Raw genomic sequence first — 16,044 nt, 5'->3', positions numbered from 1 at the left:
TTTTTTTTTTTTTTAAGGTAGCGCTTAAATATGAATATATTGCAAAATTCGTTTGACTTCCATGCAGTGTAGAATTCAGCCTTTTGACTCCTTTGAGTCAAGCAGGTAGATACCATACGGAGTATTTGTGATTGTTTGTGCCTATCGTCGTGATGGGTTTATTTATCATGCATCGAGTCAGTCTGTCGAGATAATGGCCCGAACACAATCGTATTATTGTATGTCTTTGTCTTCAAAAGCTGGCAATGTAGCAAATATAAATTTAAAAGAGAGTATTTTCATTTTCTAGTTGATAGCTTGGGAAGTCAGTAATTCAAAATCGACTCAACAATTCATCTACGCGATTTTTAGTGGCCTAGACAACACACATTACGTTCAAATAGTGTTTAAGACAGCACTCGAGGTAGCAAGCGATAAATAAACTTTCTGCAGATTATCTAGAAATTCGGATCTATCGAGCAACATTCTTGCTAAACATTTTATTCAACTGATGAGGCCATTGCGATATGAGTTATTGGTGTTTTCGAAGCCAGTGCAGTCATACAGGATAAGCACGCTTTAAAATTTCACATCTGACGGCCGGATTTGTCAAATTTAGCAGAGAAAATCAAGTTGAAATAAATCATAAAAATTGTGTAACGGTGAAAGAAAAAGTCTGGTGTTTTTTACACTCAATTTGTCCATGAGTAACCGCTAGTTGTCCAGCTGTAACCGATATTAGTCGTAACTGAACCCTGCTGTAAGTATCTTAAAATGTCGTTTCGAGAGCTTTCCATATTAGTGTCATTTAGTAGAATTACGTAAATCTTGAGAACTGCGCAAAATGCGGTCGCTGACATGTAAGCTGCAAGTTTAAATCGCTCACAATTCATTAAGGTGGAAGGAAGGCTTTAGTCGAGTCACCATTTTTAATCATTGTAATTACAAAGCAGGTAGACTATGTCTAGCTCAGAGCTGGAAATGCTTGGTCTTATTCAAAAGAAATTGATGTGGACATCACGACATTTCTAGACATCTATGCTCATGGCAAAACAGCGAAAGAATTCTTTCAACAAATTTAGTAAATGGCAGCAAGTACCTATTGTCCTCTGCACTCCAACATTGTCAAGTGAGGGAAACGATAAATTGCGTACTCGTTATACAGATTCAAATTCTGGCTCAAAGCGACCATCAGAGATGCATATAAAGCAGAGTTTTCTTCACAGTATTCATGTCTTTGATCTATTCTCATTGAGGAACACCAATTTGTACCAGTGTGAAAGTTTATCAGATAGTTTGAATACCCATATGTGGAGTCAGCAAATTGGGAGCTCATTAGCGATAAAATCTTAAATATTCTTTGACTTGCCAGATCTGAGGTGCGCTAATTTGTTTCGATCTTTTATGGACTTTCGCTGTGACAAAGACCCGTCACTTGTACCTACTTAGATTTCTCAGCAAGCCTCGATGCCGAGATGAGAAGATGCGCTCACTCTCTTATCATCACAGAGTAATGACGCCATTGCGACAAAAGACGGAATACTTTTTTTCAGTCCGGTTTGCCAAGCAGAAATGTAAGAATAGGTTCAGCTTCAAAAACTCATCAAAAAAAATCAATCTACGTACGGTAGACGCTCATTGATTGATATAAGTAAGTTGGGCCGTTCAGTTTGTAGATATGGTACGTCATTAATACCATTCCATACTGAAATGCGCACGTAACGTGCGAACAGATAAATAACCGTAAACCTGAAACGTTTCATTTCGAACAAGTTAATCAACATCCGAAACATTCTAACTTCGCGATGTATGTTCTAGATCAAACAAGCACATGTACAATGTACGCGAATGTGCTAAAGCAATTGCGTCAGGCAGCAAGTGGTTGTGTTACTGGTTCAAACGTAAAAAGCATCAGGGTCACACTATCCCTTTCAAACTAATAAATATTTCTGTGAACTTATTCTTCGTATTTTTCATTGAAAGGGTCAATGCTGCGTAGCCGGCTCACTTTGTCGCCAGTTGAAGCGTCAAAAGCAGTCGCCACCATCACCAGGACCACATATCACTGCTAGGCTCGATCACGTCACGTCTCCAGACTAAGATGACCCCGAAAGCGACAGGCGATGGCGAGAGTACAGTATCCGGCGGTCGGTTGGGCTAGTGTCGCTCATATATATCGAAAAGTGAGTAGGGCACTACGGTCGTTCATTGGCCTACTTGTTTGATGCCTTCGAGCCCCTTCACCGAGATGAAACTGCGTCTCGAGTGAAACAAGTCATTCTCAAATTTATTCGACTACTCTCACTTCAAATTCGACCATTTTGTCCGCCAAGATGAGCATGTCGCCTTTGCCTGTGTGTATGTCACCGTCCATCTCCTTTACCGTCCCGAATCCACTACACCGTCATCCATGCCAGCAACAGTCGGCCCCCGACTTGGTCTTTCCATCCACAACACCAAAGAAAGCTCTTTATCATCTGGCATCGCCCACTATGAGTCACAGTGGGACGCGTTTGCCTCCCGCGGTCAGCCCTTCAAAGAGAAGCCGAAAGAGTCGCGTCGTCTTTGATTTTTCTACCGAAGAGATGGCTAAGTACTTTCATATGTCACAACGCGAGGCTGCACAGCAACTCGGGGTTGCTACGGTTACTATCAAGCGTAATTGTCGACGTCTTGGCATCGTATGGCCCTACCGACTCATGAAATCAAAAAAACACGCCATCAACTGGTCTGCTATCTCACGTGAGGATGCACAGCGCATTCGTCACATGCGTGCGCTTGAACATGCAAAAGCCGGTCGTACCAAATTGATGCATAGCCGTAGACGATTATCCGATGCTTCCAACAAAGAGGAGGTAATGACAGCACCGAGTTACAGTAAAGTCGGCAACGTTGAGCTCACGGAGGCTGGTCGTGCCTTTGCACGATTACCATTAGACTGTATGGCGACTCTCGAATAGTGTTACTACCTTATATCTCAACGTGGTTCTGCTGATGGAATAGCAGCGTCACATGTTCACTAATTGTAGATCAATAGAATATTCTCTGAAAACTAACGTTAAAATAAATTTTAAGAACGTAAGTAACATGATTGTCTCTTGTGTTCGGCATTGTGTTTTACAGCTATTAGAACTCACTCTTTAGAGTTGTGAATAGCAGAAGTAGAGATGTATTTTTTGAAGCACAAGTATAAAAGTTATATTGCAATCACATACAATGCAGCATGGGTGAGTCCTTGATGATCACTTTGGAGATTTTCACTTCTCTACATTAGCTATGCACTGATAAGTATTAACAACTACCAAAAAGTAAATAAATGTAAGGAAGCAGTTGAATGCAAGAAAAGCATCACAGTATTACATGTCTTCCATAGAATTTAAGCATGATTTAAATTAACGAAAACTTGCTTCAATCTATAAGATACAATGGATATGCTGAAATGAGAAGAGTGCAAGGGAATGGAAGATTAAACGTCTTTAAATCAGCGCGCTCACTGCTTTGCTTGATAAAGTGACTTGTCTAATAAAGAGGCATGATGCATATCCTCTTTTGAAGCGACAATAACGCGTAAGCCGTTTATAATCGTGCAAGTTCTAATCATATTCAATGCTATCAATATTGATCGCAAAGGTGATAGAAGCACACTGATGTATATTCGTCAATCCTTTTGTATTTCTTGTAGGAACCTTATCAGACTAAGCTAAGAAATATTGTCAGCTTGATATCATCACTATCTTTTGATTCGGACGGTCTAATTCCTATCTTTGAGACATGGAACAGTGATGTAACATAACTCTGCAAGATTAAGAAAGATATCCATACAAAAATCGTATTCCAATTGTTAGGTAGTTCACCGTTTACGATCTCTTAATGAATCTCTGGATTCCTAACTAGCCATGCAGACAAGAGATTTGTTAGCAGATTGTCAAGCTCTTAACACTCGAACCCTGTCGTAATCTGGTCGTAATCATTTATTAGGAGCTCGAGGGTGTTTACGATCGTAACAACTCTCTTTTTCTTCATAAACTACGCAATTGTAATCTCTGTTCTGCACCGTGGACAACCGCACATCTGTGCAACGGTGCCACCTGGCTTTTAAAAGATTCGATGAGGTCAGCATATAGTTTAAAGCATTTCTTTCAGCATCAAAATCTAGTCCTTAACGTAGCTATGATACGTTTGTATCGAAAGATGATCCGATATGACATCTTCCTGACCATATCCATTACGTCGTCCGTCGTCAAGCGTCAAATAGCCATGAGTTAACCTCATTTCGCACTATACCAATCAATCAAGTCCTTAGGTCTGGTATCAAATGGAGAGATAAAGCCAGTCGTACGTCAGCTGTGCATTCTAGATAAGTGAGTGTTTCCATCTTGATTATCTTTCGATTTTTAAGCAACAAAAGGTCAAAGTTTGCTCCACAGGCTCACTTGTCGCCAGTTGAAGCATCAACAGCTGTCGCTACGAATGTTAAGACCATGTATCACTCCTAGACTCGAATGCGTCTCGTCTACATACTAAGATGATCCCACAAGAGACAGGCGATGGCGAGAGCAAAGTATCCGACCGTCGATGTCACCGTCCGTATCAATCAACTAGAAGAACGTTCGAGTAGGCTACTACAGTCGCTCACTAGCCTACTTATCTACTTGAAAGAATACCTTTGTCTAATATGCTCGAGACAGAACGACATCGTACTCGAAACAAGTCATTCTCGAATTCATTCGGCCACCCTCATCACCCCAAAGAAGCATGCAACCTTATCCCATATGTGTCTCACCGTCCAGTACTTTAAACGTCATGCAGTCACTGCACCGTGTGGAACAGTCGGATCCTGTCATGATCTTTGCATCAACAACGCGTTCACAAGCTCCATGCTATCTAACATCGCCTACTGTGAATAACAGTGAAGCTCGTTTACTTCCGATCGTAAGCCCCATGAAAAGAAGTCGTAAGAGTCGCATTGTGTTTGATTTCTCCACCGAAGAGATGGCCAAATACTTTCATATGTCACAGCGTAAAGCTGCTCAACAGCTAGGAGTTGCTACGGTTACTGTCAAACGAAATTGTCGACGTCTCGGCATCGTGTGGCCCTATCGTCTTATGAAGTCAAAACGACACACCATCAATCGGTTAACAATTTCACGTGAAGATGCACAGCGTATTCGACACGAGCGCTCGCTTGCACGGGCCAAAGCCAGTTGTTCACTTGCAGATCGTATTCATAGTCAGTCACTGGAGAGTGCCGACGATAAAACCGCTGCGAATGTCTTGACAATGTTAAATCACAACCAAATTGAGCTCACAGAGGCTGGTCGTGCGTTTGCACGGCTACCATTCGACTGCAAAGAGACTTAGAATTAGTTACATCGATCTTCCAGTGAATAATTTTAATGTATAACAGCACAAACATTGACGAGTATTCTACCATACGAATATTGTGGTTTCTGACAAATTGACATCTTCTGCTCTGGTCTTGAGATCCTTTCGAAAGACGATCATTATCCAGTGATTAACTCCTTGAATTCATGAAAGATTCTCTCATGGGATGTGGCTTAAAGAGACAGAATAACGAAGAACATATAGGCCAAAGTGTTTAAACAAACGCAATATACTGAACATCAAAAGCACACTTTTTTCTTTAACTAGATGAGATCGTCGTCAAAGTAATTGCTCAAACGTACAATCATAACTTGTTGGATAGAATACAAGACTTCGGAGAAATGAACATGTCCTTTGTTGTCTCTAAAGCCTTAAATTGATTATTGGAATACTTTTGCAAGTTCCAATACTTGTTATTGCTCCATAACGTGTCTTAATCGTGCTATCCACTCGTCATAGTGAGCTTCCGTCACAGCTTGTAAGAGGATCCTATTAATCCAAACAAACAATCAATAAAACTTCAATCACTCTACAATGCACATAAAATACTTACCGCAGTTGTCGCCGCTTATTTTCTTGAATAAACGCTTGAACCAATCGAGCAACCATAACAGAACTATCACCAATAAAAGCTTTTACATCGTTTTCACGCTCTTCTCGAGTTTTAAGCGGCAATTTTGCTTGCAAATCTTCAATACACCATACGACGCGCTCGTACTCACCACGCACAAGATTGTCATAGACCAAAGAAGCCAATTGTTCATCAATAGTATTGCCACAAGTTTCCGTCCCAATTAATTGTGGATGGTTCCATTCTCGCGCAACTCGTACAACATGTTGTGCCAATCTCCATTCTTCCTGATCAATACATTGTTTCAATAATTCTGCAGCACTTTCCATTCGCAAAGGCAAAGATGAGCCCGATACTGTTGAGCATTCTTCTAAAATAAGTAGAAAATTCGCTGCTGTGCGGAGCTCAGAGCGTTGTTGACAAAGTCTTAATAATTCCATTGGATCACCAGCAGCAGGAAACAATATTTGTAATCGAGATGGTTCACTCTTTCGAGCTACATGTGCAATAATTTCGCAATATTCTACAATATCTCGCGACTCGTTTCCTTCTCGCAATAATGTTATTGCTGTCTTAACTTTATCAAGCGAACATTGTTCAACATAACAACTTTCAAGTATTGAATGCAAGAAAAGTTCTTGCGTAGCAGTAGACAATGCAAAGTGATGGCGTATACCATTAAGCACAAGTTGAGCCCATGAAAGTTGTTCATTTTGTACAAGAAAGCACAATAATGTATGAAAAATTGGTTGTACACGTGCAAAAACGTCATAGCATGGAAGAAAGACACCTGATGGAAAATAAACGTCTTGAGAAACACCCACAAGTAATCCAAATGTCGAATCAGCTCCCAATAATTGCACATCAATGTCAAAACGTAACATTTGATCCTTTGTGGACCATTCATCAACTGTCATAACACAACCGCGAAGATTTTGACGTTCATCATCTACGTCCATTCGTCTAGTTGTTAAGAAATGATCCAACACGATACCATACTCTCGTAAAACTTGTTCATACAATTCTGCTGTGGCTGGAGCCGTACCGAATTCAATCTCGTATGTTTTCGCACGCAATGGATCGTGACACGCTAGAAACGTCTCTAGACGTCGCTCATCGTGATCAAATGCTTTATTGCGTGTACAATAGACACCATCAAGTAATGGAAGCCAAAGTTTCATGCCATCTGGACCGTAAAGTCCATACACTAATCGACAAGGTGAAGGCCAGGAAGCACAAGTTAATGGACTTACAAAGACTCTTGTCATTGTACTAATGTTTGAACACACAAGTCGCTGTGATCTTGTTTCCGGATCCCAGACAATAACATTACCTTCTTTATCAAGAAATGCAAAGCGTGGTAATACTTGTTCAGGAGTATATTGATCCGGTACTTGACCATGAACAAGTTGATTTACAACAGTAGCAAGCCAAGATACATCTTCATTTTCATCCATATCTTTATGCAAGTCTATTGACTCTTCTTGTAAATGTGAATATCGAGGAAGTATAGCAATATCTGATAGTGGAGCATATCGAGATAACTTGAAATGATTAAGAATTCGAGATGGTAATGGAACTTGACGTTTTAAATTCATTGTCACTTGAACATTTTGTTGCTGAAGTGTACCTGAATATTGTACTTGAAACCACCAGATTTGATATTGTGAGATACAATAAATATTCCGAGAGGTTGTGTCACTTTCCATCATCAAAAAACAATCTGGTTCTTTAGAATTAACACTTTTTGGACGTGGGTACTCAAGATGATTAAGTAAAGCATTGGCATCCAAATGATCTCTTGGATACACTTGAAAATGGACAATTTGATGCTCTTCACTCCACCTTGTAAAATGTACTACGATCACATCTTCTGTCAACCAAAGTAGAGCATATACTACCATATCGTGTTCGTCATTAACATTTCCAAACATTCGCCATTTGCCTGTCACTACATTGAGCAAACAAAATCCTCGTTGTCCAGCTACAGCCACATGCTTTCCACTAGCACTCATTGCTGCAAAACGAAGTGGACAACACTTTTCAAACGCTTGTGGTACACTCCAATGAACACATGATGTGATAGCACATGGATCATCTAATGTTGGAGCTGCTACTAAGCGAATACTTTGTCTTTCAAGTAACATAAGACGAGATGTTTGTGTCGAAAGCGGTAATATCTTTGCAAAGTCATACTCGGCAAACGATATGGATGGTACATTTCGAGATTTTAGAATTTTTTCTCGATCATGTTTATCGTTTTCGTTTGTCTCATTACTAGACTCACCAAAAGCTAATAAAACATTGAGAAAATGCGTGAGATTCCACACTGGAAAGAGTGCAAACAAAAACTTGACATACTTGTGTTGAGCAACTTGAGTGGAAGTACCACGCATAGTTTCCCATCCGTCAAATTTCGCACGTTGTTCAAATTCCATTAATGAAGGTCGTAAATTGACATCACAATCACCATGTAAAGCTTGCATACGTAGTGCATATTCACGAATACACAGATTTTCATCATCAAGCAGATGAATTCCATGCAGATGTTGAAATTCAATCGAAGACAAGGCATTTAGTGCTAATGGAAAGATGACATCCCATTTTAATCGTAAAAATGTTAAAGTTACTTGTTCAAAATTTGGTAATTCTTTTAATTCGTGAACAATTTTTTCAAATGGTAATGTTATGACGTAATTGTCATTAATTCCAACTAGTAAATCACCTCCATGTATCAAACCACACGCTTCAGCAGGACCTATTGTACCATCTTTTGTCCGTTTAGTAAAACTCTTGTCACTTCGTACCCATGCACCACATCGTCCAACAGCTCCAGATAGTGATAAACACAATCCATCTTGTGTTTTTTCTAATTTAACTTGAATTGTATCCATAACCTCAGTAACTTGTCGTCTTGAAATCTTTTCGTTTTTTTTCTCCGGTAAAACAATAACTTGTGTCGTTTCTTCTCCACGTGGTACAACTAGTAAAGAAAAATTCTCATGTGTCCATTCCAATGATAAAACTCCAAATGCACAAATTTCAGGATTTACTAATTTGGTTTCTTGACGTCTTTCTTGTTGATGTTGAGATAAAGTTGACATTAATCGACAACCATCAATTGAAAAGAGCGAAAAACCACGTAATGCATAACCAACTGCAAGACTTTGACCATCATTAGACCATGCTAAGGCGGTGACAGCTCCAATATCATTGGAATGATATCCCCATGGTTTTAAATTAAGTTCTCGAATAGGAGATAAGGAAAGTGTCACTTGTGACAATTGAAGTGACGTGTCCTGTTCTTCTGTCGATAGTTGAAACAAAGAGACACCACCGTCTGACCATCCAATAGCAAGTCTGTATCCAGAAGCATCCAATTTTGTCGTACAACATTTACTTGATCTCATATCTTCTTTCTCGGTATTTACTAATGACAAAAGTTGCTGAATCTTTTTCTCAATAGGTGATATAACTATGATAAAACATTTGCCACTTGTAAAAGTTGCAATTATATGTAACGACATAATTTGTGCCAATGGATCACTTGTTGCACATGTGAGATCAAAACAACTCGTTGGTTGAGTTTCATCTGCAATTGCAAGATGCGTGCGTACATCAATTTTCCATAATTTAGTTGCATTTTCGAGTGTAGAAAACCACGAACTTGAATCATCCTGTAAATCAAATGACTCAGAGACTTCCACGACAGAAATAAAACCACTAGCCATACCCACAAAAACATATTTACTACCAGAGATTCCACTCATTGACGTCGCCACATCTTTGTCATTCTTTTCTTGATCTTCTTGATTTAATGAAAATTCATGTATAAATCGTGCAACAAGTTTAAGTTTTGTTACAAAAGATGTAACATCATCTTTCTCTTCATGTTCAGGTTCGGGGAATGATGGTTGATCTAACACAAGATTATTGATCGTATTATCTTCGGGTAATTGACAATTGAGTGTTTTACTCCGTTTTATCAACTCAATTAATCCATCAAATGCGTAAAACTCGATGAATTGTGAGCCTTTTTCCACCACAGCTAGACGATGACCTGAGACCCATACAGTCCAAAGTTGATGCAACTCACTCTCGTATAAATCCTGATCCATTTTAATCTCCTTCTTTACTTCTTTTTCCATATATTGACCACTGCGATGACAAGACGCTAAGAGACGGCGTCCAATGCCTGGTGATGCACTCCATAATGCTACTTCAGAAGCTGTAACACGTGCAAACACAAGTTGTGATGGATGCATGGAAATTGCCACATCTTCTAATCGCTCATGTGTTGCTGACGTCGCGTATGTGCGAGGAGGTCCAGTACAGAAGTACATTAGAACCACACGCTTACGTGGCTACTTATTGTGTCGTAAAAAATATGGCAATGTATTGAAATGATTGTTTGTTCTATTAATTTCAATACTTTTCATCAAATTATTAAAATAATTACGTCGACATGCGTGGACGAATGATGGTTGCGGCGTTGACAAGGCGTCCGATAGTAAAAGTAAGTCATTCAGCGCAGTTTGTATCGAGTGCTGGAGGATCAAGTTCAAAGGTCGAAAAGTCAATGCATACAATGCTTCAGACACAGTTGGAAGCGATTTACGTTAAAGTGACGGACATTTCAGGGGGCTGCGGCTCGATGTTTGATGTCGAAGTTGTGTCACCACATTTTGCGGGTCAGTCACGCGTCAAACAACATCGTATGGTCAATCAGGTGTGATCGGTTTAGAATATAATTTGTATCTTGTTAGAAACTAATGGTTCGTGCTATAGATTCTTAAGGAAGAGATCAAGAGCATGCATGGCCTCACCATTAAAACTATGACGCCAGAGCAATTTCAGACCAAGTAGTAACATAGATTTGGTACTGATATATGTTAAGGCACTTCATTCCCTTATGCTACTAATATAAAGCTTTACGAGTTCGTAGCATATTTCGTAATTCCTACTTCATTGATGATGCAAATGTGATCCAGATCGCGAAACATCTCATTATAGTCAAGGCAGTAACCAATCACAAACTTGTCGGGAATATTGAAGCCAACAAAATCGGCCACAAAACCACAATTGTCAGGGTTACGCTTTTCCAGTAGACTGGCTACGCGTACGGACTCAGGTTCGTACTGTTTGAGCAACGGTACGAGTTTAGCCATGGTCTTGCCCGAGTCAATAATATCCTCAATTAACAACAGACTCTTGCCTTTAAACTTGGCAAGATCTGCACCGGAGATTTGGACATCACCTGTACTCTTCGTACCTTCGTAACTCTTCACTCGGATAAAGTCAAAAGTGAAGGGTACGTAGTTACACTTATTGTACTTGTGATATAGTCGTAATTGGTTCACGAGAGCATGGAAAAAGGCACTTCCGCCTTTCAAAATACACACCAGATGTATTGTCTTCCCTTCATAAGCGTCGCGAATGTTTTGAGCCAGTTTTTCTACACGATCTTCGATCAATCCTTTTGGAATTAGCACCGACTCAATACTATCGAGATAATGATGCGGGATCAGGAACTGTGTCTTGTCGAACGTAGCATCATCTTTTAAATAAATTGCTCGTTCGGGTTCGTGTGTAACCTAGTGAAGAAAATCAAAAGTTAACTCATGGAATTGATTTTGACATGCGCCATGGCATGAACGAACCGTCATGTCCAGTCAGGCAGGTAGTCACTTTATAAAATGAGGTTTAGTGATCAGTTTATGTGCGTACATTTATTGGTGTGAAATATAATAGTAACACAAATATTATAAAATAAGTACATGAGGATCAGTAATGTGAAGCAATTATATAATATTGCGGTGTTTAAAGAATAGCTTGACGATGACTTTTCGAAATTTATTGCAACACTAGGAGTGAGAAGAAAAGAGCAATGCTGGAGTTTCTACTACATCCTATGACTACAAGAAACTTTAATTATTTTAGCGGTGATTATCTACCACATGGGGGTTCTATGCATATTCCTGGTAAGGATCTCCCAAATGATTTTTAATTGCTCAAAGTCGAGCTAGTGTGCAAATTCACAAACTTGTTCTTTCTGACCAATTCACAAAAGGGTCTTCATCGTAACGATCTCTTCATTCTGGCGCGATTTCACAATATGCCCACTTAGCACACGAGAGCGTCACATGTGTCTTTCCATCTAGTATGACTTGCCTTAGCGGTTAAGATGGCTATCCATGGTACACAAAGAGGTGGCTGGCTACATTGAGCATTCTGTAGCTTAACGGACATCAAAACTACTTGTCTTATCAGCAAGGCCGAGCTGGGGAATACAATTTAATTTTGATTTCAAGAATACAACCATGAACACAAAGAAGACGGCCCTATTAATTTCTGTGAATGGTCAGATCATTAACGCCATACCCATGGCTGTAAGTAGAAATGACTACCTTTTGTTACGAATGAACTGGTCTTAATCGGAAAATACCTCAATTATTTGCCGATCATTAAGTCCAATATAAATCTGCTACGCTGGAGATTGCCTGACTTTACTTTGAAAGGATGTGTCTAAGAGTTTTAGTACCGTCTCGAAGATACAAATTGTATGATCTTTGACCAAATAATATTAACTTGCGGCATGAGAAGCCCGATATAGTTGTCCTCAAAAAACTTTATAAGAAATCAGAGCTGAAATGCAGGTTCGTTTGGACACTAGTGCGTATCATTAAGTCTAATGTGACGGAATTCTATACTTGGATTTCAAACTATCCCATTTTAAAGGATATGAAAGTAAAAATCATTGCGGCGTCTGATATAACAGATCGAACTCCTTTGACCACCAAATGCCCGCTCTCAAAGCGCTATTGCAACGTCTTTATCGACATTCATTCTTAATTCTTATCTTGATAGCATGAGCTCTGAACTGCCTAATCTTCCATTCCTCCAGCGTGATCTAGGTTCACATCGAGCCTCATCAAGTCATACTGAAAGTAGTTGTGACAGCGATCAATTTAGCGATGTCGATAACATCCAAATTGAACAGGAGGAAGAAGCGTCAAGCGACTTAGAAGTTGCATTCGTTACTCGCTATCGAAGACGACGGCAACGGATTCACTTCAATGTGGAACAGCTACAAACGGTCTATCACCTGCCTCTAAAGACGGTGAGGTTGGACGGCTAAGTTTTTAACGTCTTTAGTGTCGTTCAAAGTGCATTTTGTGTACTTTGAAGCTTTGTAAGCACTTGAGATAGTTCCGTGACAATGAAGAGTTGTTTCCAGGCAGCAGAGCGACTTGGAATTTGTGAGGCAGCTCTCAAACGTATCTGTAGACGTAATCGAATCATCAAATGGCCATATCGACAGTTATCGTCTGTTCGTCGACGCATCGCTGAGCTTGAGGACCGTCGTGCCGCAATGCTCGATCAAGGGGTCGTTGGTACGAGCCAGAAAAAAATTCAGATTGCATATATGCTGATGTTCGTTCAGCTTTTAGTCCTGAACATTCAAATGTCAAGGACCAACTAATATTCATAACGCCAGCTCAGTTCAACAATAAATTACGACGTCTACAAGAGGAATATGAGCAGATAATCCGATTTGCTCACCAACGCTTTAGTCAATCAAAAAAAGTTGCGGCTACCCTATTAGTTCAACAACAAAAGCCACGGCCAGTTCCTGGTGAGTCGTTGACATATCACCTTCCCGGCGTTCAGAAAGAAAACGTTGATTTTTCTTCCGATTTCGATCACAACTTTCCGCTACTGTTTTTAGCCAACGTGTGTGAGTCCATCCAACCACAGAAGTAACAGTAGAACGCTTTGAGTTTAAAGCAACCCAGCAATACAATATGTCAAACTTGCTACCGATGCAATTTCTAAACTTTATAAAGCGAAACGCTGTTACTTTATTTGTCGCCAACAGATGCGCACTAAAATTTTGAGATTGTTATGTTTAATCACATCACAGGGTTTGAAGATATCATCGGGTGGGAACAAAGCAACGATTTTTATTATATTTATGATGCTTTTTACATACCACAATAACATAACTCTGTGATTCACTCAAGCTTATCTCTCAATTTTTTCGCCAACATATTAAAGTAAGACATTTTTGAGAACAAGAACTCTGGTGTTTCTCATGTGCAACGGGGTTACCACACAGTTTGCGCAGGAAGCTTTGGATCTTAGATTCCACGTTAGCAAACGCAAAGAGTATGGGCTAGTACGCTTTACTCAGTAGCGATCCGGAGATTCGCTCATATCAAGGTATTTACTTACTTTGCTTGTTTATTATACTTATTTAGTAACGGGGTTACACGTACACTTGTATGAAAGGGCCGGTCGATCCATCGGTGTGGATTACATCAGTTAGTGTAATCACACAATAATATGGCTACATCATAACAATAGTAGTAAAAATATCAATTTATCAATTACATTTTACTGTATTAAAACCTAAGGTTTTCGATATTGGCGGCTCTGCCACAACTAAAACAATTTAATATAGTTTCAGTTTTAAACGAAAGAGCGTCTTTTCCTTGGTTAAGGTTTTAAGTACTTGAAGGTAGCGGATTGCAATCTGCTACACCCGTACTGGTTCTTGTAAAGAACTTAAGGTTGGTGACCTAAGCTTAGCTTTCTCTAAGCAAAGAGCTACGGCAGCCCCGCCGCACTTGGTAGCACTTGTAGTCTATCTACGCTGAGTCTCTACGACTGATCCTCTGTGGGGATGGAGCAATACTCCTATTTGTCCCAGAGCTTGATGAGCTGATGTTCCTGCTGGGCTTTGAAGGCGTGAAGCACATTGTTTCGCATGGGCCCGAAGCAATAAACGCACGCCCAGAAGTTTTCGAGCTATGAAAATGCTCTGCTAGAGCACTACAGCAGAAGCTATCAGCGTCGACTACGTCCATGACGCCATCGTCGACGACGGATAACTCCTCCCAGCCCAGGCCGATCATGGTGAGCGTTTTTAGCTTCGAGGAATGGGATAAAGAGAATCTCCTGCTCTGGGTAAGAGAGGTCGAGATGGCTATGGCATCCGCCATTCTCCAGAACGAGCAACAGCGCGTGGTGCTAGCTATCTCCAAGCTCGGGGATCGAGCACGAAAATAGGCACTAACGTGCGGTGCTTCGGCTGATGCTGCATTCACCTCCTGGGAGGAGCTGAAGTGTCAGCTTTTGCGAGTGTTCTCGTCGCCTAACCATATCGCGTGTGATCGCGGCCCGAGAGGGCAAGAAGGAGTCGGCGGACTTTGTCCAAGAGTTGAGAATTCAAATTGCCGAAATGGCAGCAGATCCTCTCCCCGAGGCGGTCGCAGTGACCGTCGTTATGGAGGGTCTTCGCACTGGCGTGGCCGGAACGGAAGTATTCTGTGTGCATCCGTCTTCTTTTGAAGAAGCGGCGAATGTGGCATTGATTGCCGAATTCAACTTAAGTCAGCACGACTTGGTTGGAATGCACACCCTCATAGCTCGTTGAGTGGGCATGAGCGGATGGACCTCAGCTATTCTGAGAGAGAGAGAGAGCAGAGCCCCAAGCTGCTGGACCGCTATTCAACACCCGACGGTGTTTTGTTTGTTGAGACACCCGTCACCTTCGGTTGGGTTGCCCTTGCTCAAGTTCGTCGAACCGATATCCCGCTTTTAGCCAGTCGGATTTGACGCGGGGAAACGAGACCATCCAGTGGGCGGCTGGGGTGCCCTACTGGGGGGAACTGAGTTCTGATGAGCCTCAGCGCCAAAGAGCTGCGTGCTCTTGAACACGGAACGTGTGTGTAAGCCGGGCTTGCTGGTCGTAAAAGCGACCGTGAAGGGCTTTGATAAACTATGAAAAATCATTGTCGATTTTGGTTCTTCGGGCAATTATGCACGACGATCCACGAGCGAAGGAAGTCAGCTGTATGCTAAATGGCTGGAAGCGCGGTTAAGTGACACCGTCACTGTTCGCTTAGCGACGGGGGCTTGTGCCACTGTGCTGAGAGTCCCTGTGGACCTCAGTTCCGTGACTTTGATAGCGTAGAACGCTGTCTAGTCTTAGACTTGGATGCAAGGTATGACCTAATCCTTGGAATGGCATGCTTGGAGTACCATGAGCCATGAATTGATTGGTGGTCGAAGACCTTGGGCGCAACGCGCACATCTCCTAATAT

General features: G+C 41.0%; 7 protein-coding genes across 7 annotated transcripts in view; 5 read left to right on the top strand and 2 right to left on the bottom strand.

Moving 5' to 3' along the window:
* Positions 1-21, top strand: part of PHALS_00601 (PXMP4, PMP24) — a gene marked incomplete at both ends in the record, with an annotated part of 3,335 nt that extends 3,314 nt beyond the window's left edge. The window contains one exon of the mRNA XM_024717845.1: positions 18-21. Within this exon, the coding sequence (XP_024586826.1) occupies positions 18-21 (4 nt within the window). The remainder of the gene's footprint in view (positions 1-17) is intronic.
* A 2,297-nt stretch (positions 22-2,318) lies between these two features.
* PHALS_00600 (Winged helix-turn-helix DNA-binding domain) lies at positions 2,319-2,939 on the top strand (the record flags this gene model as incomplete). The annotated part of the gene is made up of 1 exon (XM_024717834.1): positions 2,319-2,939. The coding sequence occupies one exon, from the start codon at positions 2,319-2,321 to the stop codon at positions 2,937-2,939; it is 621 nt and encodes a 206-aa protein (XP_024586825.1).
* Positions 2,940-4,782: 1,843 nt separating this feature from the next.
* On the top strand, positions 4,783-5,340 carry PHALS_00599 (Winged helix-turn-helix DNA-binding domain; the record flags this gene model as incomplete). Its single annotated transcript, XM_024717823.1, has 1 exon — positions 4,783-5,340. One exon carries the CDS (start codon positions 4,783-4,785, stop codon positions 5,338-5,340), a length of 558 nt encoding a protein of 185 aa, XP_024586824.1.
* A 437-nt stretch (positions 5,341-5,777) lies between these two features.
* On the bottom strand, positions 5,778-10,278 carry PHALS_00598 (WD40 repeat protein; the record flags this gene model as incomplete). The annotated part of the gene is made up of 2 exons (XM_024717812.1): positions 5,778-5,853; positions 5,918-10,278. 2 exons carry the CDS (start codon positions 10,276-10,278, stop codon positions 5,778-5,780), a joined length of 4,437 nt encoding a protein of 1,478 aa, XP_024586823.1.
* A 122-nt stretch (positions 10,279-10,400) lies between these two features.
* PHALS_00597 (BolA (bacterial stress-induced morphogen)-related protein) lies at positions 10,401-10,801 on the top strand (the record flags this gene model as incomplete). Its single annotated transcript, XM_024717801.1, has 3 exons — positions 10,401-10,451; positions 10,503-10,664; positions 10,724-10,801. 3 exons carry the CDS (start codon positions 10,401-10,403, stop codon positions 10,799-10,801), a joined length of 291 nt encoding a protein of 96 aa, XP_024586822.1.
* Positions 10,802-10,866: 65 nt separating this feature from the next.
* Positions 10,867-11,601, bottom strand: PHALS_00596 (hypoxanthine phosphoribosyltransferase; the record flags this gene model as incomplete). Its single annotated transcript, XM_024717790.1, has 2 exons — positions 10,867-11,529; positions 11,596-11,601. 2 exons carry the CDS (start codon positions 11,599-11,601, stop codon positions 10,867-10,869), a joined length of 669 nt encoding a protein of 222 aa, XP_024586821.1.
* Positions 11,602-12,803: 1,202 nt separating this feature from the next.
* On the top strand, positions 12,804-13,699 carry PHALS_00595 (RWP-RK domain; the record flags this gene model as incomplete). Its single annotated transcript, XM_024717779.1, has 3 exons — positions 12,804-13,055; positions 13,173-13,329; positions 13,380-13,699. 3 exons carry the CDS (start codon positions 12,804-12,806, stop codon positions 13,697-13,699), a joined length of 729 nt encoding a protein of 242 aa, XP_024586820.1.
* Positions 13,700-16,044: the final 2,345 nt, after the last annotated feature.

The sequence above is a fragment of the Plasmopara halstedii genome (assembly GCF_900000015.1).
Source record: "Plasmopara halstedii genome assembly, contig: Scaffold_117, whole genome shotgun sequence".
Lineage (NCBI taxonomy): Eukaryota > Oomycota > Peronosporomycetes > Peronosporales > Peronosporaceae > Plasmopara > Plasmopara halstedii.
This window is presented reverse-complemented; position numbering and strand designations above follow the sequence as displayed.